We start from the raw sequence: 21,853 nt of genomic DNA on the forward strand, positions 1-21,853 counted from the left end.
TTTACATAATTTTTTTTTGCCCAAACGAAATCTTTGAAATCCAGGGTGCATTTTACACGCAGGGCACATCTCAGTTCAGACTGACCACGATCAAGGGCTCAGAACAACCCCAGTGGGGTGTAGCTGCCACATTGGGCAGCACAGGTGTACGTCATCTAAACGCAAAAAATTACACAGTGAACATGATGAGCACGAAGCATAGAAGTGCTCTGGCGACCCGCCCCCCAGGGGCTGTTTCACTTCCTTACTCAGCCCCAGAGCATCCTCCCCAGCCGGCTGACTCATCTCTCCCCTTTCCCTCTTCCGTGTTGTCCTCCTCAGCCCCTCCCTCCAGGAAGGCCCCCTGGGAGTTCCAGATCCTCCCTATCTTGGCAAAGTAGGGCGGCTTTCCCAGGCCCTGCCCCCGCCACCCCCACCCCCACTTCACAGCACAAAGCGCCTTCCTCTTTTACTTCTCCCAGAATCCCTCCCATTTCCAGTTTATTTAATCCTTATGTTCAGAGAGCAAGAATTCAGAGACTCAGGGGGACCCCGTGTCCCGAATCTACTTGGTTCCTGATTTTTGGAGAGCAGGGAGTGTGACCAGCAAGAGAGACCGACCCCATCTCAAAAAATGAATCCAAATCTGAGTTCAGAGAACAAGGCTCATCTATATATTTTTTTCACCCAAATGTCAGCCACAACCCTAGCCCTTAATAAGTAAAAATAGCTTGAGGCTTCATCCTGTGTCTTTTTATATTTCATCTTTTTTTTTATTGAGCTATAACATACATAGATTTTTTTCTTAAAGTATGCTTTTTGGTGAGGAAGATTGGCCCTGAGCTAACATCTGTGCCCATCTTCCTCTATTTTATGTGGGATGCTGCCACAGCCTGGCTTGATAAGCGGTGTGTAGGTCCTCACCTGGAATTCGAACCTGCAAATCACAGGCTGCCGAAGCAGAGCATGCGAACTTAACCGCTACACCACCAAGCCAGCCCCTCAGTTTAATTTTCTTTCCCCCAGTAATGTTACTGAGATCATAACGGTGTATAACATTGTGTCATTTCAGGTGTACATTATTACATATCAGTTTCTGTATAGACTGCATCGTGCTCACCACCAATAGTCTAATTTTTGTCCATCACCATACATATGTGCCCCTTTACCCCTTTCATCTGCCCCCCCACCCCCTTCCCCTCTGGTAACCACTAATTTGTTCTCTTGGTCCATGTGTTTGTTTATCTTCCACATATGAGTGAAATCACACAGTGTTTGTCTTCCTCTGTTTGGCTTATTTCACTTAACATCATACCCGAAAGGTCCATCCATGTTGTTGCAAATGGGATGATTTTGTCTTTTTTATGGCTGAGTAGTATTCCACTGTATATATATAGCACATCTTCTTTATCCATTCATCTGTAGAAGGGCACTTGGGTTGCTTACACATCTTGGCTATTGTGAATAATGCTGCAATGAACATAGGGGTGCAGAAGTCTCTTTGGATCATTGATTTCAAGTTCTTTGGAGAAACACTCAGTAGTGGCATGGCTGGGTCGTATGGTATTTCTATTTTTAATTTTTTGAGGAATCTCCATACTGCTTTCCACAGTGGCTGCACCAGTTTGCATTTCCACCAGCAGTGTATGAGTGTTCCCTTTTCTCCACATCCTCTCCAACATTCATTATTTTTTGTCTTGGTGATTATAGCCATTCTGATGGGTGTGATCTCATTTCAATTTGGTTAGCTCTGTAAAGACCCTCTCTCCAACTGAGGTCACATTCTGAGGCACTGAGCAGTAGGACTTCCATATCTGAATGTTGAGGGTTGCAGAATTCAACCCATAAGACTTCAGAGGTGAATGTTACTATTCCCATTTTATAGATGAAGAAACTAAGGCACGGCAAGATCCCACAGCCACTGGGAAGCAGAGCTGGGATTTGAACACTGGCCATCTGATTCTGAGCCCAGCCTCTCCCCACCACCACTCCGCATTGCCTCACGCAGGCACTGAGAAGCCCGCATGACCTTCCTGGGCCTCTCCCCAGAAGCTTCCTGGATTCACAAAGGACACCCCTCTATTTCTCACTGTCACCTCTTGCTCTGATTTCCTGCTGCTTCTGAATTCTCTTTCTCCCCAGAATTCCTTTGTACATTTTTTTCTCATGTTTAGTTCTATTTTTATCAGAGTTATACATCCGCATAGTTTGGGGAGTCAAATACAAAAAAGAAATTTTTTTTAATGAAAATCAATGGTCCTGCGTGTACCTATCTTCCATTCCTCCCACCCCAGAGGAATCTGCTTTGACCACATTTATAGTATAATTTTGTCATTTTTCTCCCTGTCTCTAAATACCATGTTTGCATGGCTACCTCTTGACTTTCCAATTTTAAGCATTTTTCCATTCACTTCTCACTATGAAAGACACATATTCATACGCTTACTTAAATCACTCCAGCCTCCCACATTGTGATTCTAGCTAAATGAATATGCAGTGTTTACATGTTATGACTGTGTAAACACTCCCACAGCTGCCACAAGTAGTAAACCATGATTACTCTCCTCTCCTACACAATTCTTTGTTTTTCCTGGAGTTAACACTTGTCTTTTTTTTTTTTTTCCGGTTGCTGAGTGGCTGAGTGTTTTTTGTGCTTAACTAATTCAAACCCAAATTCTCTGTTGATTATATGAATCTCGTCTTCATAGATTCAGACGCACCAGGTACTCCATTAACTTCATCTCACTGAAGAGGTTTCTCTCATGGCCTCTGGCCAGCTCCAGTCTGGTGCATGGCCATCTTGATCCCTTCACTTCCCCCGGGGTTTGGATCCTTGCTGTATCCCAATTCTCACTCCTCCTGGGTTTTGCTTTCCTGTTCTTTTGAGCTTCCTGACAAAAGGCACATGGGGGTAAAATTTTAGAAACATTGCATATCTGGGAAAAAAACATCTCTACTCTCTACTCATCTGGCTGGGTATAAAATTCTGGGCAGGAGAACATTTTCCTCCAGAATTTCGAAGGCATCCTCCATTGTCTTCTAATTTCCAGGGTTCCTGTGGAAAAATCCAAAGTCACTCTGATTCCTGAGTCTTGTAGGTGACTTGTTTTGCTTTTCCCCATCCTCAGTGTGTGGCATTTCTCAGCAGTGTGTCTTCAGCTGTTTTCATTGCTGGACCTTTGAATCGCATCCCCATGGCATTCTAAGAACTCTGTTTTTTCTATCTTTGAATGTTTATACTAGCCTATTCCTGGTTCAACGTTGCAGGATCTTGTCTCGTTTCTCTGAGGATCTTAACGGTAGTTGTTGGTTTTTTCACATTTTCTCCTGTCCACGTGCTGTGTTTCCTCCAAGTCGCCACCCTCCATTTCTTTGTATCTTGCTTATTGGGGGCCTTCTCTGATGGCTAGGAATTCGTGGTAGTCTGTTCACAGTTGGGAATGTGGGTGCCAAACTCTGGAAGTGGTGAACTTGTGACTACATGAGTAGAATTGTTGACCGTGAACTTCACTGCAGGCTGATGTGTCTGGACCATTTTTGCTGGGGAATTCCCAGTGTCAGTATTTTTTGGTCTCTTTTCTCGGGTTAGCCACATATAGACAGAAAAATGCACGCATATGTACATGTATATATATATACATATTATATATATAATCTATTTAATATAGAGAGGAACAAAAAAGAAACAGAATGAACCAGGAGCTCCCTCACAAGATAACCCCTAATGATATCAAAGTTAAAAGGCATTCATTCATTTATTCTTTCATTCATTCATCCACTCAATGTTCACTACGGTCTTCTGGCACCAGACACGGGGCTCGGCACCGAGGGGATGGCAGTGGACACAGCAACGTCCTGCTCTCCTGGGGCTTCCATTCTTGCCTGGGGGACGGATGCATGTGTGTGTCTAGGGTGGCGTTCTCCAACAGCCTTTTGTGAGATGATGGAAATGTTCTAGACCTGAGCAGTCCAATATGGTAGCCACCAGCTGTTGATCACTTGAAATGTGGTTGGTGTGACTAAGGAACTAAACTTTTAATTTAGTTAAAATTTAAATTCCAATGGCCACCTGTGGCTAGTGGTTACCACTGTGGACAGCACTAGAAAATTCCGTCCTTACAGAGCGGTACAAGGGCAGTGGCAGCCTTATATGGCTTTAGCCGGCTCACAGGCCAACTATGGGCTTACCCTCCCACTGAGGGCAAGGGATGTCATAGGAAGAGAAAGGAAATGCATCTCTAAAAAGAAAGAAAGAAGGGCCCAGCCCGGTGGTGCAGCGGTTAAGTGCACACGTTCCACTTCAGAGGCCGGGGATTCACCGGTTCGGATCCCGGGTGCGGACTTGGCACCGCTTGGCAAGCCATGCTGTGGCAGGCGTCCCACACATAAAGTAGAGGAAGATGGGCACGGATGTTAGCTCAGGGCCAGTCTTCCTCAGCAAAAAGAGGAGGATTGGCGGCAGATGTTAGCTCAGGGCTAATCTTCCTCAAAAAAGAAAGAAAGAAACCGCTTCTCCTCCCAGCCAGTTCTAGAAGTCCATTCCATGAGAAAGGTTCCACTTCTCACTCGTGTAGGAGGGGTAAAAAAGGAAACATCAAATCCCCTTTGCTTAAAGTAAGCTGTGTGTTTTGCTTCTTTCAGGTCAATTAAAACACATATGCATGCACACATCTTTTCTACATTCCTTACTGAAAATACACGCTGTTCTCCTCTTGCTTTTTCCACGGAGGAAAATCTCTTGGCATCTTTCCCATGTTAATGAAACCTTACCTCTCAGCTCCAGTGCCCGGCCCACAGAACGCCCGCCTAGAACCGGCCAGAATTCATTCATTCAGCCACTCTTTACTAAACACTGTTCTAGAGTCTGTGGATACAGCAGTGAGCCAAACAGACAAGGTCTGTTCCCTCATGGAACTTAAATTCCAGTGGGGGGAGAGGGCCGATAAACTCAATAACTAGGAACATCTTATATTACAAGGAGTGAGTGCTATGGACAAAAATAGGGCAGAGAGTGAAGGAGTCTGGGAGACCCAGGGAGGAGGCCACAGCTTGTAGTATTAAATAGCGTGCTCGGGAAGCTGTCTCTTGAGTAAACAGTTGAAGGAGGTGAGGGAGCGAGCCAGGCTGTTATCTGGGAGAAGAATGTTCCAGCAGAGGGAACAGCCAGTGCAAAGGCCCTGAGGCAGGAGCACGCTGAAGTGGTCCGGGAACTGCGCAAAGGCCAGTGTGGCTGGAGCAGAGTGAGAGAGAGAGGCATGGCAGTGGCAGATGAGGGCAGAGGGGTGAGGAGGGATGTGTGGGTGTTTGGTGGCATAGGGCCTTCTCGCTGGAGGTAACTCCAGTCGCTCTAAGTGAAGTGGGGAGCCAGGAGAGGGTAGAGGGCTGAGGGGGGGTGGGAGCTGATGCAAATGTTAGGATCCTTCTGGCCACAGGAATAAACAGGACAGTAAGGACAGACGCAGGGAATTTTAATTTTCCAAACATACGCTTAAACCAAGGCTGTAGGACATGGCTGCTTTGCTAGAGGTTTAGGGACAATGGGGGCCTAGGGAGTCGGGGCTGGGGGAAGGGAGGCAGACATTATGTCCCAGAACAACGGAGCAAAGGGTTAAAGGGGAAGGCTCTTAGATCCCCTTTCCTGGAAGCTCCTCCAACCTTCCCACCACCGGAAGCCTTCATCTTGAGCTCTAAAATGCCCCCCACAAACACCGGTCCCCTGTGTGCCCCAAGGACCCCTGAAGACCCTCTTTCCATCTGCATCCTAGTCCCCAGCGCCTCCATCCCTCTTCGTCAGCGAGACCCTGGAAACTCCAAGTTCTTCCCACTTAAACCCAGGAAACAATTCACCCTTCACCCCTAAGGGCATTTTCCTAAACATTTGTTTCAAGGCGGCGGTGCCCGCAGGCCATTGAGATATTATTCTTGCCTCTATACATATACATGTTTCCAGACATCGGCTGCCAGCTCCCTGCCTGTTAGGACAGATAGAAAATGAATTCAAACCCCATTCCCCCCAACCCGTGGGGTGGTAACTGGCCTCCCCAAGGGTCTGCTCATTCTTTGCCCCCACCCCGCCTTTTTTGCTTCTGCTGGATCCATTCAGTTTGGGGAACCTTCTGTCTGTCTCCCCATTTGAGACGCACAGACTAATTCTGTCCTTTTCCTTAATTTCTCTGCAACCATCTCTATACACAAGGCATTTATGTGCATGTGTGTGAGTGTGGGGATGGCTTTATGGAAAGCTTGGGGACATGGAGGTTGTGACATTAACAGATAGGCAAACGACTCAAAAGCCAGGGGGTTATATTCTCCTGGAAAACCCTTTGCCTTCCCCGCAACCCAGGGTCCACCCACCCGCCTCCATCTCTCTTGTTTTCCCCAGACCTGTCCTGTCCAATATGACTTAAATTTAAATTAAAATGAAATAAAATTTAAAGTTCCGTCCCTTTATCACACGGGTCACATTTCAAGTGGCCAAGGGCCACGTGTGACTGGTGGCTGCCACACTGGACAGCGCAGACAGGACACCTCCATCGTCGTGGTGTTCTCTTGGACGATGCTGGACTCGAACAAGACAGGCACCTTCCTCTAAGAGCTGGTCTGGTGTCTGCAGTTAAGATGACCCCAATTCCCCCCAACACATATGTCATTTTATTTTATTTTTATTTTGTTTTGTTTTGTTTTGATTTTGAGGAAGATTAGCCCTGAGCTAACATCTGCCACCAATCCTCCTCTTTTTTTGGTGAACAAGATTGGCCCTAAGCTAACAGGGAGGGTTTTTTTTGTATGTGGGACACCTGCCACAGCACGGCTTGATGAGTGGTGTGTAGGTCTGCGCCCAGGATCCAAACCAGCAAACCCTGGGCCGCAGAAGCGAAGCTTGCAAACTTAACCACTACGCCACCAGACATATGTCATTTTAAAAACAAATATGGGGGCTAGTGAGGTAGCGTAGTGCTTAAATTCACGCTCTGCTTTGGTGGCCAGGGGATCATGGGTTCAGATCCTGGGCACGGATCTACACACTGCTCATCAAGCCATGCTGTGGCGGCGTCCCACATACAAAATAGAGGAAGACTGGCAATGGATGCTAGCTCAGGGCCAATCTTCCTCACCAAAAAATAAATTTAAAAAGTAATAAAAATAAAAGACTAAATTTGGAACTATATGCTATATGGGATTCCAGAACGAGTTTATTTTCTCATTAATACATGCTGGACATCCTCACGTGTCAGATCATAAGCATTTCTGTTACTTCATAGAATAGTTACCCGGTGTTCCATGGTTTAGATTCATTCATTCACTCATTCATTTATTCTGCAAAACTATTGTTTGTAGGATTCCCCTGAGTCTCAGTCTTCCTCTTTAAAAAGGAGGAGCACATAGGGCCTTCCTTGGGGGCTCTGGTGAGGATTAGACGCGGAATTATTTCATTAACAGGCACAGCTAACATTCCTCCAGAACTTTCTTTACACCAAGTGCTACCTGACCTTTGCAACAACGCTACAAGGGCAGTATTGCTGTCATCCCCATTTTACAGATGTTGAAACTGAGGCACAGAGAGGCGCAGTGACTTCCTCAAGAGTCCCCCACTCGCTCGGGTTGGGAGCAGCTGGAAGTTAGGGGCGAGAGGAGTGGGCTGGGCCCTGAGGGCGTCGGAATGGGACTGACCCTGCCCTTTCGCGCCCCCTGCCCCCCAGGAAGCTGGACGCCTTCATCTATGACGCAGCTGTGCTCAACTACATGGCCCGCAAGGACGAGGGCTGCAAGCTCGTCACCATCGGCTCCGGCAAGGTCTTCGCCACCACAGGCTATGGCATCGCTCTGCACAAGGGCTCCCGTTGGAAGCGCCCCATCGACCTGGCGCTGTTGCAGTTCCTGGGGGATGGTGCGGGGGCTGCGGGCGGGCGGCCTGGGGCGGGGAGGGGTCGGGGAGACCCCCGGGTCCTGGGGGAGGAGGGGAGGAGGCTGGGGACAGCAGGGTCTGAGGGAGGAGGGGGCTGTGGACTAGACTGCCGTATCAAAGAGGAGAGTCCTCAGAGGGTGCCCGTGGAAGGTGACCTCCCGCCCCCTTTCCCCAGATGAGATCGAGATGCTGGAGCGGCTGTGGCTGTCTGGGATCTGCCACAATGACAAAATCGAGGTGATGAGCAGCAAGTTGGACATCGACAACATGGCGGGGGTCTTCTACATGCTCCTGGTGGCCATGGGGCTCTCCCTGCTGGTCTTCGCCTGGGAGCACCTGGTGTACTGGCGCCTGCGCCACTGCCTGGGGCCCACCCACCGCATGGACTTCCTGCTGGCCTTCTCCAGGGTACGGGGGAGGGAGGGAGGCAGTGGGGGCGAGATGGGGGGAAACAGGCAGGGGCGCCTAGAAATGGAGGAGACCTGGGCCGGGATGCGGGAGAGGAGGGAGGACCGGAGGGAAGGCGGGCGGTCCCGGGCATCGCGCGCTGACCCTCTGCTCTCCCGCCGGCCCCCGCAGGGCATGTACAGCTGCTGCAGCGCCGAGGCCGCCCCGCCGCCCGCCAAGCCCCCGCCGCCGCCGCAGCCGCTGCCCAGCCCGGCGTACCCGACGGTGCGGCCCGCGCCGGGCCCCGCGCCCTTCGTGCCCCGCGAGCGCGCGGCCGTGGACCGCTGGCGCCGCTCCAAAGCCGGGGGGCCGCCGGGGGGCGCGGGCCTGGCCGACGGCTTCCACCGCTACTACGGCCCCATCGAGCCGCAGGGCCTGGGCGTGGGCGACGCGCGCACGGCGCCCCGGGGCGTGGCCGGGCGCCCCCTGTCCCCGCCGGCCGCGCAGCCCCCGCAGAAGCCGCCGCCCTCCTACTTCGCCATCGTGCGCGACAAGGAGCCGACCGAGCCCCCCGCCGGCGCCTTTCCGGGCTTCCCGTCGCCGCCCGCGCCCCCCGCCGCCGCGGCCCCCGCCGTCGGGCCGCCGCTGTGCCGCCTGGCCTTCGAGGACGAGAGCCCGCCGGCGCCCGCGCGCTGGCCGCGCTCCGATCCCGAGAGCCAGCCGCTGCTGGGGCCCGGCGCGGGGGGCGCGGCGGCGGGGGGCGCGGGCGGCGGGGCCCAGGGCGCACCCCCGCCGTGCCGCGCCGCACCGCCCCCCTGCCCTTACCTCGACCTCGAGCCGTCGCCGTCGGACTCGGAGGACTCGGAGAGCCTGGGCGGCGCGTCGCTGGGCGGCCTGGAGCCCTGGTGGTTCGCCGACTTCCCCTACCCGTACGCCGAGCGCCTCGGGCCGCCGCCCGGCCGCTACTGGTCGGTCGACAAGCTCGGGGGCTGGCGCGCCGGCAGCTGGGACTACCTGCCCCCGCGCAGCGGCCCAGCCGCCTGGCACTGCCGCCACTGCGCCAGCCTGGAGCTGCTGCCACCACCGCGCCATCTCAGCTGCTCGCACGACGGCCTGGACGGCGGCTGGTGGGCGCCGCCGCCCCCGCCCTGGGCCGCGGGGCCCCCGCCCCGGCGCCGGGCCCGCTGCGGGTGCCCGCGGCCGCACCCGCACCGCCCGCGGGCCTCGCACCGCGCGCCCGCCGCCGCCGCGCCGCACCACCACCGGCACCGGCGCGCCGCGGGGGGCTGGGACCTCCCGCCGCCCGCGCCCACCTCGCGCTCGCTCGAGGACCTCAGCTCGTGCCCCCGCGCCGCCCCCGCGCGCAGGCTCACCGGGCCCTCCCGCCACGCGCGCCGCTGCCCGCACGCGGCGCACTGGGGGCCGCCGCTGCCCGCCGCGTCCCACCGGAGACACCGGGGCGGGGACCTGGGTACCCGCAGGGGCTCGGCGCACTTCTCCAGCCTCGAGTCCGAGGTATGACGCGGCCCGGGGGGCCCCGCCGCCCCCTCGGTCAGCGCAGGCCACGGCCCGAGGGGGCAGGCGCAGGGGACAGGACCCGCGTGGGTTGGGAAGGAAAACAATGGAACTGGCCGGACCCCGCCTGGAGCAGCGTCCTGCGCCCCCAGCTTTGGGGGCACCGGGAGCCGGAGGGGATCTGGTCTCCGCAAATCTCACCCAGTCTGAGAGCGAGGGGGCGGGGGTCTCGGAGCCCACTGGACCTTTTTTTAAACCCGACAAGGGCTTTTTAACGTCACCAGATGGGGCGGGAGTTGGGGGGGGGCACGCCGCGCCAGCGCCCCACCCCCACGCCCGGGGCCGTGGCCCCCACATCACTGTGCAGCTCCCCGGCCCCAGCCACGCCTCCGGGGAAGCCCGTTTTTAACCTTTCATCCATCGGGACTCAACTGTGAGACGCGTTCGCCAAACTGTGACCCCAGACCTTGGCCCCGCCACACAGAAATCCCTGACCCCAGACTGTGACTTCCGACCCCTAAAAATGGGCATCCGACCCCAGACTGTGACCCCTGACCCCAAACTGTGACCCGAACCCCCGACTGTGCCCTGACCAGACTGTGACCCTTGACGTCAAACCGTGACACCCTTCCTTCTTTTCCACCCTCGGTTGCTTTTCCCTGTTTTGACCTAGGACACGCCCCCAACGGAAGCCCCGCCTCCCCCGGCCCCAGCGTTGATCCCAACCTCCATCCGGCCAAAACTTCCCGACCTGTCGCACCTCACTACCAGCCCCAGGTGCCACCAACCACATCCTCTCCAAATCTACCCCTTACTTGTGATCCTTCAGTGATGACCCAGCAGACCCCCCCAAAAGGCTCCTCTTCCCAGATCTCCAGCCGGGTCTGGAGCTGGGTTGTGGAGCAGAGGGTTTGGGAGTCCACACTCACCACCGACCTCCCTTCCCGCTCTCCTGTTCCACATTGCAGTGTTTGGAATAAACCATGTTTTTATGCCTCCTCAGTCCAAGTGTGAGCTCCGTGTCTCTTGGATCCCCTCAAATTTCTCTGGCTGCGAAAAGTCCCACAGAGAAAATGGGGGCAGAAAGGGAATTAGAGCAAGAACAGAGACCCTGGAGGGAGGTGAGAGGCAAAGACCCAGAAGGAGGCGGTGAGAAACCGCCCTGGGAAGGGAAGGGTTGAGAAAGGGAGGGGGCGGACAGAGACCTAGAGAGAAGAGGGGACAGAGAACTCAAGAGAGATCTGGGATCAAAACATTTTAGGATCAAGTGTAGGGTCCCATTCCCGTGGCTTGCTAGATGCTTAATATCCTGTTCGTGCAAGCGAGGAGAGTGTCTAATATATCCCAGCCAATCCACATATCTTGAGTGCCATTTATCTCACCAAGGAGAATCTATTTCTAATATTTCATTACACCAATTAGACAAACCTCTGGTGCTGATGGGCGATAAAGAGAGCCGCAGCACTTGTAATAGCTGCCTCCAGAGGGTGGACTTTCTGATTAAGCGTTCGCTGACCATAGCTGCAATGTGAACGCCTGGTTAGGCAATTGACGGCCCCTAGAGAGTAGATTCAACCGTCTAACTTACTTGTAATATCATCCTGTCTACACTAAAGCACTTTGAAGTAAATTAAAGCCATCATAACAAGGAGAGGAGAAGAAACCGACCTTATGGGTCCCCAGGGAGCAGAAGCCCAGTTTCTTTGCCAGTAAGAGCTCTTATTTGCATATATGAATAGTTAATTAAGTGGAAAGAAAGCACTGGGAGTCAAAGGTGGAAGATGGAGTCAGGGTTCCGAACTCCTCTAGTGGATGGGAATACAGGCCTCCTGCAGAACTACAACTCCCAGGAGGCCTTGCCACTGCTCTGCGGAAGAGCGCCCCAAAGTCAGGCAGCGGGTGGAGCGACTCGGTATCTACAGCCTCGGCGACTAAGCCAGCATGCCGTTACCTTAGTTCTCCTTCACCGTGTCCCCATCGCCCACTCTAATTGGTGAACAAGGAGGTTTCCAAGGTAACTGCCCTGCAGGGCGGCTCTCAGAAGGCGGAAAGCGCAAACCGGAAGTGACGCTATTACCGCGCGCCGGCGGTGAGAGAGTTCGAAGATGGCCGCGCGCAGGGGTCGGCGGCGCACGTGTGAAACCGGGGAGCCCATGGAAGCCGAGTCCGGCGACTCAGGGTCCCAGGGCGGGGCCCAAGTCTACCTGCCCGGCAGGGGACCGCCGCTACGCGAAGGAGAGGAGCTGGTCATGGACGAGGAGGCCTACGTGCTGTACCACCGAGCGCAGACTGGTAGGGCTGGGCAGCCGGACCTCTGGGTCCGGAGGAAGGAGGGGACTAGAATCTTGCGTCCTGTGGGGCTCTGGTCCTGAGCTTTTGATTTTGAGACGCTCTGAAAGGGAAGACTGGGGTCTAAGAGGGGTGACATCACACTCAAAGGGGCTGAGAGTCCTCCGTCCCGTCCTAACTTTCCCACCCCTCCTTTCATCCCCAGGCGCCCCCTGTCTCAGCTTCGACATAGTCCGGGATCATCTGGGAGACAATCGGACGGAGCTTCCTCTCAGCCTTTACCTGTGTGCTGGGACCCAGGCGGAGAGCGCCCAGAGCAACAGGTTAGTGAGACCAGAGGCTTTCCCAGGACCGGGACCCCAAGTTCCCAGCCTCTTCCTGCGTCAAGACCCAGGAGTCTGAGCCTCCAGCTCCCCCTTCCCCAGGATCCAGGAGGTGGGGCTTCCAGGTTTTGCCCCCCTCAGGCCCAGAAGTTGGGGTTCCCAGCCTCCCTCCTCCCCAAGGATCCTGGCATGCAGTGCCTCACTCACACCACGCCTCCCCCCAGGCTGATGATGCTCCGAATGCACAATCTGCATGGGACGAAGCCCCCGCCATCAGAGGGCAGTGACGAAGAGGAGGACGAGGAAGATGAAGAGGATGAAGAAGACCGGAAGCCTCAGCTCGAGTTGGCTATGGTGCCCCACTATGGTGGCATCAACCGAGTTAGGGTAAATAACAGTCCAAGAGCCTGCTTCATGACCATGCCCTTCAGGTTTTAGAAAAGCAGTTGGCACGTAGTTTCGTATATTAGTTTATAAGCATCTTAGCAATTATAATAACGGTTACTATGTACTAGGTGCTATGGAGTACGTTTATGTACTTTCCTCTTCTATAATAGAGTGAGGGTCATAGAACTTACTGATGGGGCTGATAGAAGGATAAAATGAAATAGCATAGTTATTTCAGTAAGTGAAATGGAGTTATTTGAGATGCCTAGAAACAGCACCTGTTTGTAGGGTGAGATGTCTGTTTTCTGTTACTGCTTAGAAACGGTTCTGGGCTGAGGGGTTTCTTACATGCTTCAGGGTCATAGCGCCTTCTGATCAGGTTGATGTGCGGTTTAAATGAGATGATATATGAATTTAGAGCAGCGCTTGGCCCAAAGTTCTTGTTGTGTGTTTCCATTAAAGTATTGCCATGTTTCAGGTACTGTTCTAGACCCCGGGGATTTAACAGTGAGCAAAGGGTCTGTGGCTTCATGAAACTTACATGCTGGTGGGGAAAGGAACAAGAAGAAACTAAGTTAATGTGTAGTAAGTTCAAAGGTGCTAAATGTTGCGGAGGAAAATAAAGCAAAGTAAAGGAGTTAGGGAGTTCCTAGGTGGGGTTGCTATTTTAAATATGTGGTCAGGGAAGTGTTCACTGGTAAGGTGCCATTTGAACAGAGGCCCACGGCAAGTCAGGGAGCGAGCTAAGGATATCTGTGGGACAGGATGGCAAGGGAAACACAAGTGCAAATGCCCTGGGGTGCATTTTGCATGTTTGAGGAGTTTTGAGGGAAACTGGGGAGACCAGTGCATCTGGAGCAGAATGGAAGAGGGAAAAAATGATGAGATTTGGCGAGTGGGCACAGAGAAGACAGATTGTTTAGGGCCACTGGAATGACTTGGCTTTTACTTGGAGAAATTGGGAGCCATGGGAGGCCTCAGAGCCGAAGTTGGATGGGAGCTGCCGTGTGTTTTTGAGGGATCCCGGTGGCTGCTGTATTGAGAATAGTCTGCAAGGAGGCAAGGGCAGAAGGACAGAGTCCTGGGAGGAGGGGGATATGGTAATTCAGGGGAAGGATGACATCAGCAGTAGCATGAGTGACGACCACAGAGGGAATGAGAAGGGTTGGAAGTGGCGTGTTTTCAGTGCAGCCAGCGTAGGCGGTGGGGGCGAGGAAGAAGAGACGAATTGAGAATGAGTCCTGCATTTTGGGGCTGGGGTGGGGAACACCTGGGAGGAGGAGGTTGCAGTCAGCGATCAGGAGCCTGCCTTTGGTCTCCTGAAGTTTGTGTGGTCGGTGCCATATAAGTCTGGGGTTCAGGAGAGAGGCCAGGGCTAGAGGCTCCTGGAAGCCCTGAGGCTGAACGGGGTCCACGCAGAGGCAAAGAGATCTGAGGACTGAGGCCTGTGACCCTCCACCATTTGGAGGGTTAGAGACCGAGGGTTTGGACACACTCCTGAGGGCTGGTGGGAATTATAGCCATGATTCCCAGGAGTCTGGAAGCAGTTTTGACCTCCCCCCAACACTACATCTCCCGCAGCGTGGGGAGCTGTCACAGGTCCCAAGGTGGTCTCATAGGCTGGGATTCCTTTCCCACAAAGGTTTCTGGGAGTTGTAGTCCCAGCCGGGGGGATCTGGAGAACTGCGGTTCTGGTTCTCGGATGCTAGGAGCTGTGGTCACCACCCTGAGCCTCCTGTCCCTCCCCCCTTACCCCTCTGCCCCGTCCCCGCTGCAGGTATCATGGCTGGGCGAGGAGCCGGTGGCTGGGGTGTGGTCAGAGAAGGGCCAGGTGGAGGTGTTTGCGCTGCGGCGGCTTCTGCAGGTGGTGGATGACCCCCAGGCCATGGCGACCTTCCTCCGGGACGAGCAGGCCCGAGTGAAGCCCATCTTCGCCTTTGCTGGCCACATGGGCGAGGGCTTTGCACTCGACTGGTCCTCTCGTGTGCCCGGTAAGTGCCTGAGGTGGGATTGGTCCTGAGGGGTGGGAGGGAACAGGGTCCCCAGCAGGGCTGGGTGTTAAGACTCCAGGGAGGGGAGTGAGCCGTGGCCAGCTGGGACCAGGTAGTTTCCTGACTCCCTTCCCCAGGGCGCCTGCTGACTGGTGACTGTCAAAAGAACATCCATCTCTGGACGCCTACGGACTGTGGCTCCTGGCACGTGGACCAGCGGCCATTTGTGGGCCACACACGCTCCGTGGAAGACCTGCAATGGTCCCCGACTGAGGACACGGTGAGGGAGGGCTGGGGGCCTGGATTCCTGGGTCTTGGGGTAGGAGGGGGCTGGGAGCAGGTCCTGGTGAGGGGGACACTAAAAGAGAGGGTCGCCCACCACTAGTCCCCGATCTCTGGGACGCTGGGGTCTGGGGTGTCACTCAGAATCCTCCTTGTCCAGGTCTTCGCCTCCTGCTCAGCTGACGCCTCCATTCGCATCTGGGACATCCGGGCAGCCCCCAGCAAGGCCTGCATGCTCACCACCGCCACCGCCCACGATGGGGATGTCAACGTCATCAGCTGGAGCCGCCGGGAGCCCTTCCTGCTCAGTGGCGGGGATGACGGGGCCCTCAAAGTCTGGGACCTGCGGCAGTTCAAGGTACTCTCCCAGCCTCTAGGATTGGGGGGTTTCCCTCCTTAGAAATGGTTTTATACACCAGAGCCAGGAAGGCCCTTCAAATTGGGGTCCAGCCCCCTCGGGGTGCAGGTGAGGAAACAGCCTCAGCAAGAGGGAGGCTTGTGGCTGGTCGAGGGTCGCTCACTCTACCAGCTGGAGCGTTGACGAGAGACAGAAGAGGCTGGGTGGCAGCAGAGACTACAACTCCCATCTGCCCCTGGCGGAGCCGTGCAGCTGGCTGTGCTGCCCAGGGGCTCAAGGGCTTCAGGGAGTTGTAGTTTTTCTTCTGGTGGGTTTTATAGAATCACCTGAGAATCAGAGCCCAGTTCACTCGTTGCAGGAGAGGAAACTGAGGCACAGAAAGGACAGAAGCAGATATGACATTACCGACCAGCGAAGAGTTAACTTTGTAGAGCTGAGAGGGGCTCTGGGGAGAACTTGCAGCTTCTGGCATCCCTCTGGACAAAGCCATCATTTCCTGTAGCTCCACGGCATCCTAGCACCATGGTGTTGTCATCTCTTTTTTCCCTCCAAAGTACTGGGTTCTATAGAATCAGCCCTGGGGAGACTTCTAGAAATGGATTCCAGCCCCCAAGGCAGGTGGATGGCCAGGTCACATGGCCAAGCCGACTGACCATTGGAACCCTGGAGCCACTTCTCCAAATTAGAGAGACTCCAGCCCCCAGCGGCTGCTTGGCTGTAGTCAGAGTCTTTTTGTTCTTTACGTGGCTGACTCTGGAGCCTGTGGGCTGTGCTTCCGCCCCGTCCAAGGCCTTCAGAGAATCAAAGGGGAGAACACGTAGGAACCACCCCCTCCCTTTTATAGGAAGGGAAACTGAGGCACACCCAGGGAGGAGTAGGGGTGGAGATTTTGTGACCTGGAGCTGGGGGGGGGGGGGCAGTTCTTTGCTAGTGAAACCACAATTCCCAGGAGCCCCTGGGATGGTACACCTTTACCCTAAGGCTGGAGAGGAGTGCGGGGCTCTTCCTGGGTCGCCCCAGGAGTCAAGCTGAGGTGCTCAGATCCCTGACTCCCATCTTCCCGTAGTCTGGCTCCCCTGTGGCCACCTTCAAGCAGCACGTGGCCCCCGTGACCTCCGTCGAGTGGCACCCTCAGGACAGTGGGGTCTTCGCAGCCTCAGGGGCAGACAACCAGATCACACAGTGGGACCTGGCGGTGGAGCGGGACCCTGAGGCGGGCGACGCGGAGACCGACCCCGCGCTGGTGGACCTCCCCCAGCAGCTGCTGTTCGTGCACCAGGGCGAGACAGACCTGAAGGAGCTGCACTGGCACCCGCAGTGCCCCGGGGTCCTGGTCAGCACCGCCCTGTCGGGCTTCACCGTCTTCCGCACCATCAGCGTCTGAGGTGCCCCGCGGCGTCTGGGCTGGCCTTGCGCTTGGGAACTGAGGATGAGGTTGGTTCCCCCGCAGGGGAATCATTCAGATCTGTTGACCAGCCCCACTCCAGAAGAAGGGCTTAGTTCGGCCCATTGGCCGCTGTGATGGATTCTGTTGGACTTCCTATTCTTTGAAAGGACTTGATTTGGTCCACTGACCCCTGTTACCAAAGGACATAGCTTGACCCGTGACTCTCAAACTGCTTGGTTTGGTCCAGTGACTTGCTTTGACCCAGGGCCCTGTAAAACCACTGCCTTGACTCCAGGGACCCCTCCCACCCAAGGACTTGGTTTAGCCCAGTGACGCCCCCACCTGTCACAGGACTCCGCTGGCCTGTTTCCCAGCTGGGCCTGGTTGGCCCGTGTTGCTGTGGTCATTCTGTCAGCTGTGCCACCTGCCTTGACCCTTTGACCTCTCTGCCCCAGGACCCAGTTTTGGACGCTGGTCTTCCCCAGGGAACTCAAGTACTTTACAGTGGCTGGGCTAAATGTGAGTGGCAGGTTCCCCCAGGTGAATTTGGTTTTGCCCTTTGTCTTCCTGCCAACCGGGCTGGCCAGGACTTGCCAGTGAGGGGCTGCACGGGGCCTTCTCTCTGCAGCAAAGCAGGCGCTGTGTGGGGAGGAAAGTCGGGCTCCTGAGAGGCAATAAAGGACCAGAATGAGGCCTGCTGTGTGTGCGACTCGTCCTGGCCACTTCCCTGTAAAGGAACGGGCGAGGAGGCGGGAATCTGCGCCCAGGCCTCTGGGCCGGGAGAGGCCCCTGGGAGTCCTTGCCGCAGGCATTCCAGCCCTCAGTCCACTAGCCGCTCTGCCTTCCCCAAATTCTCTTCCATCTGGAACTCACTGCGGGTCTCAGGGGCATCTCCCCTGTGTCCCCCAACTTTTTTAAGGCTTCGTCTCCCGGGGAACCAGGGAGCCCCCCATGTCTCTGTCCTCCCCTCGCTGCCCGCTTCATCCTGACCATTTCTTTGTTCCCTCATCTGTCCCCCCATCTTCCCGTGTGTCCTGGCCCCCTCCCCCTTCTGTGTCTCTCTGCCACCGGCTCCTCTCCAGCCTGCTTGGGCTGTGGCCCAGCCGCCCTGCCTGGCCGTCCTCCCTGGCTCCCCCTCTGCGGCTCTGAGCTGGCCCCACCCCCTGCCCCCCCTCAGGCCAGGCCTCTGATCCTCCTGTGGACACAGAGGTCGGACGCCCGGCACAGGGCCCCTGGGGCCGAGGACCGACCGCAGCCCCTCAGTACTCACAGAGGCCTCCCCTCGGCCAAGCAGAGGAGCCCCCGGTGGAGGACATGGGGGTGGGCCGCCCCACCAGGTACGCGCCTCCATGGAGGGCCCGGGCAGCGCTCCTGGGCCTGGGAGCCAGCCTGCCTCCCCATCCTCTCTGCTCCGCTGTCTCTGTCCCGCTGTCTCTGCCCCAAGGTCCCCCGTCCTCAGAGACAGATTCCAGCCCAGTGCCTCTGTCTCTGAATCCTCTCCATTTTCTGTCCCCCTCATCCTCCCTCTCATCCGAGCCTCTCTTTCTTGCCCCATCTCTGTCTTCCCAACTCCGTCTCCCCATCGTTCCATTTCCTAAGACAGGATCTCCACTTCTTTCCCGATTGATTGTAGTCGGCCTGTCTCTTTTCTGTCCCCCTCTCTCTGGGTCTCTGTCCCCCTCTCTCTGGGTCTCTGTCCCCCTCTCTGGGTCCCTGTCCCCCTCTCTCTCTGGGTCTCTGTCCCCCTCTCTGGGTCCCTGTACCCCTCTCTCTCTGGGTCCCTGTGCCCCTCTCTCTCTGGGTCCCTGTCCCCCTCTCTCTGGGTCCCTGTCCCCCCTCTCTCTGGGTCTCTGTCCCCCTCTCTGGGTCCCTGTCCCCCCTCTCTCTGGGTCTCTGTCCCCCTCTCTCTGGGTCCCTGTCCCCCCCTCCAGGTCTCTGTCCCCTTCTCTCTGGGTCCCTGTCCCCCCTCTCTCTGGGTCCCTGTGCCCCTCTCTCTCTGGGTCCCTGTCCCCCCCTCCAGGTCTCTGTCCCCCTCTCTCTGGGTCCCTGTCCCCCTCTCTCTGGGTCCCTGTCCCCCCCTCCAGGTCTCTGTCCCCTCTCTCTGGGTCCCTGTCCCCCTCTCTCTGGGTCTCTGTCCCCCTCTCTCTGGGTCCCTGTGCCCCTCTCTCTGGGTCCCTGTCCCCTCTCTCTCTGGGTCCCTGTCCCCCCCTCTCCCTGGGTCCCTGTCCCCTTCTCTCTGGGTCTCTGTCCCCCTCTCTCTGGGTCCCTGTCCCCTCTCCCTGGGTCCCTGTCCCCCTCTCTCTGGGTCTCTGTCCCCCTCTCTCTGGGTCCCTGTCCCCCTCTCTCTGGGTCCCTGTCCCCCCTCTCTCTGGGTCCCTGTCCCCTCTCTCTCTGGGTCCCTGTCCCCCCCTCTCCCTGGGTCCCTGTCCCCTTCTCTCTGGGTCTCTGTCCCCCTCTCTCTGGGTCCCTGTCCCCTCTCCCTGGGTCCCTGTCCCCCTCTCTCTGGGTCTCTGTCCCCCTCTCTCTGGGTCCCTGTCCCCCTCTCTCTGGGTCCCTGTCCCCTCTCTCTCTGGGTCCCTGTCCCCCCTCTCTCTGGGTCCCTGTCCCCTCTCTCTCTGGGTCCCTGTCCCCCCCTCTCCCTGGGTCCCTGTGCCCCTCTCTCTCTGGGTCTCTGTCCCCCTCTCTCTGGGTCTCTGTCCCCCTCTCTCTGGGTCTCTGTCCCCTCTCTCTGGGTCTCTGTCCCCCTCTTTCTGGGTCCCTGTCCCCCCTCTCTCTGGGTCCCTGTCCCCTCTCTCTCTGGGTCCCTGTCCCCCCCTCTCCCTGGGTCCCTGTCCCCTTCTCTCTGGGTCTCTGTCCCCTTCTCTCTGGGTCCCTGTCCCCTCTCCCTGGGTCCCTGTCCCCCTCTCTCTGGGTCTCTGTCCCCCTCTCTCTGGGTCCCTGTCCCCCTCTCTCTGGGTCTCTGTCCCCCTCTCCCTGGGTCTCTGCGTCTTTGTCCCCCTCTGCGTCCCTGTCCCCCTCTCTCTGGGTCTCTGTACCCCTCTCCCTGGGTCTTCATCCCCCTCTGGGCCCCTGTCCGTCTCTCTCGGGATCTCCACCCCCATCTCTGTCCTTCCCTCTTTCCTGGGCCCTCTCTCTCAGCACCCTTCTCTTCCTTCCCACTCAGAGCCTCTGCACCCTTGTCTGTCTCCAGTCTCTGCCCCACGCCCCCTCCCCTCAGTCCCTGCCCTCCACCCTGCTGCCCAGACCCCATCAGTAGTTGGGGGAGGGGGACACCCAGGGTGTGGGGAAGTGAAAGTGCTTCTTCGGTGAGGGGGGCGGGGAGGGAGGTTGGTGCCCAGGGGCGGGGCTTCTTGGCCCAGATTAGACAGTGACTTTGACATGAAGTCGATGCACCTTAAGCCACGGGTCTCCTTTATATGGAAACATTAAGCTGCTCTCGCAGGTCAGGGGGAGGAAGGGGGAGGACTTCAGGCTCCGGATACTTTTCCCTCCTGTCCTGCCTTTGCGGGGGAGGGGGTGCCCTGAGCCCAGTGCGTCCACCCCTGTGAGCTGGGCCACTTGGACACAAGACAGGGCCCCCTGGAGGTGAAGACCCCAGTCGGCCTTGTGAAATGGACACGGTCTCATCCGCCTCACAGGGCTGAGGGTGGGACTCAAGGATTTAGGAGGAGAGTCCTGGTTTGGGAAGGCTCAGGACCAGACCGGCACCCCACCCCCGGCACCGCGTGGGTCTGGCCAGGTCTCTGAGCCTGTTCCCCAACCTGTGAAACGGGACGATGATCTTGACCTCCCAGCATCCTGAACAGGCGAGGTGAGTGGTGGGGTCTGGTGGAGTCCGGGGGTGGCCATGGGCATCTGGTGAGCTCGTTAGGAGGCTCTGGAGCTCGGAGGTGCTCAGGAGGCAGGAGGAGGGCACTTGATAAGGTCGTCCGTGGTTCGTCGCTCAGGCTCGGGCACCGAGAAGCCCGGAGTGGGGCCCAGGGTCTGCCACGTCCGGCTGAGGGACTTGAGACAAGGGATGGGCCCCGTGCCTCAGTTTGCTTTTTAAAAAAGCAAAGTCCCACCTCCCAGAGCTGTGATTACAGACTGGTGAGTGGGTGTGAGGAGGCCCAGCCTGGTGCGGCGAGGGGAGGGGTCTGTGTGAGGCCTACAAAGGTAGAAGTTGGAGCCTGGATTCTGACCTCAAACCTGCCCCCTTCAGCGATGAGCCTCAGTTTCCCCTTTGCAGAAAAACGATCTCTAACGCCCAGGGTTGTGAGGGTGAGAAAAGAGTCAAGGTTGGGGCACATCATGGGCGCTGGACACAGCCAGGCCCAGGCCACTCTGACCTGAGCCACAGCTTTGCCTCTGCAGAGGGGTGTAATAGCCCCCCACGTGGCAGACCTGTCCGGGTGGTCAGAGACAGCAGGTGCAGAGCTGGGGGCAGGGGAGGGCGCCCACTGGTGTTGAACTTCACGTTGACTGAACACCCTCTCCTCAGATTGAGTGCCCCCAGCCCTACCAAGAATCCCATGAGGATCCCCAGGGCCTGGCACAGGGGGCACCGAGTACATAGGTACTTGGTAAACACTGATGGAAGTGATAGGCAAAACACTTCACCCCTAGCCCGGACAGGTCCTGGAAGTCCCTCCACCACCACGCTAGATGGTAACCCTGCAGCTGCTGGCACACGATGAAGCCTGTAGGTCCATGCCCAGCTTTTCCCTCCATCTTTCCTCCACCCTGTCGAGGTTCCCTCCATTCCACAGATGAGGGAACTGAGGCTCAGGAACGGCTGAGACTTCCCACCAGTCATAGAGCTAGTCAGTGGCCAGGCCACGATTCGCCCTAGAGCTGCCTGATTCAAAAACCCAACGTCTTTCTTCTGGATCCCTCTTCCTTTCAAGGTGGGGTTTTCTATCCTCATTCCACAGATGAGCAAACTGAGGCTCCAGAAAAGGAAGCCAGTGGTCTCAGGGCACGTAGTGGGTCAACAGCTGAGCCAGGACTGGGTTGTGGGTCTATATGACTAGAAAGCACTTCCTGCCCTCGAAGGAGTCCCATTTCCCC

General features: G+C 56.5%; 2 protein-coding genes across 2 annotated transcripts in view; both read left to right on the forward strand.

Annotated features, from left to right (window-relative positions):
- Positions 1-10,789, forward strand: part of GRIN2D (glutamate ionotropic receptor NMDA type subunit 2D) — a 33,575-nt gene extending 22,786 nt beyond the window's left edge. Inside the window, exons 11-13 of the mRNA XM_023650032.2 lie at positions 7,680-7,867; positions 8,061-8,293; positions 8,465-10,789. Of these exons, the coding sequence (XP_023505800.1) occupies positions 7,680-7,867; positions 8,061-8,293; positions 8,465-9,793 (1,750 nt within the window). The 3' untranslated portion in view covers positions 9,794-10,789. The remainder of the gene's footprint in view (positions 1-7,679; positions 7,868-8,060; positions 8,294-8,464) is intronic.
- Positions 10,790-11,656: 867 nt separating this feature from the next.
- GRWD1 (glutamate rich WD repeat containing 1) lies at positions 11,657-17,497 on the forward strand. The gene is made up of 7 exons (XM_001488556.7): positions 11,657-12,079; positions 12,282-12,399; positions 12,624-12,786; positions 14,564-14,777; positions 14,915-15,057; positions 15,220-15,417; positions 16,484-17,497. Exons 1-7 carry the CDS (start codon positions 11,893-11,895, stop codon positions 16,799-16,801), a joined length of 1,341 nt encoding a protein of 446 aa, XP_001488606.1. The 5' UTR covers positions 11,657-11,892; the 3' UTR covers positions 16,802-17,497.
- Positions 17,498-21,853: the final 4,356 nt, after the last annotated feature.

Source organism: Equus caballus, chromosome 10 (assembly GCF_041296265.1).
Source record: "Equus caballus isolate H_3958 breed thoroughbred chromosome 10, TB-T2T, whole genome shotgun sequence".
In the NCBI taxonomy this organism is placed as follows: domain Eukaryota; kingdom Metazoa; phylum Chordata; class Mammalia; order Perissodactyla; family Equidae; genus Equus; species Equus caballus.

Coding starts and splice junctions, on each gene's coding strand:
- GRWD1 (XM_001488556.7), top strand. CDS start 11,893: ATGGCCGCGCGCAGGGGTCGGCGGCGCACGTGTGAAACCGGGGAGCCC. Junction 12,400..12,623: donor GAGAGCGCCCAGAGCAACAG/GTTAGTGAGACC, acceptor GCCTCCCCCCAG/GCTGATGATGCTCCGAATGC. Junction 15,418..16,483: donor GGGACCTGCGGCAGTTCAAG/GTACTCTCCCAG, acceptor ATCTTCCCGTAG/TCTGGCTCCCCTGTGGCCAC.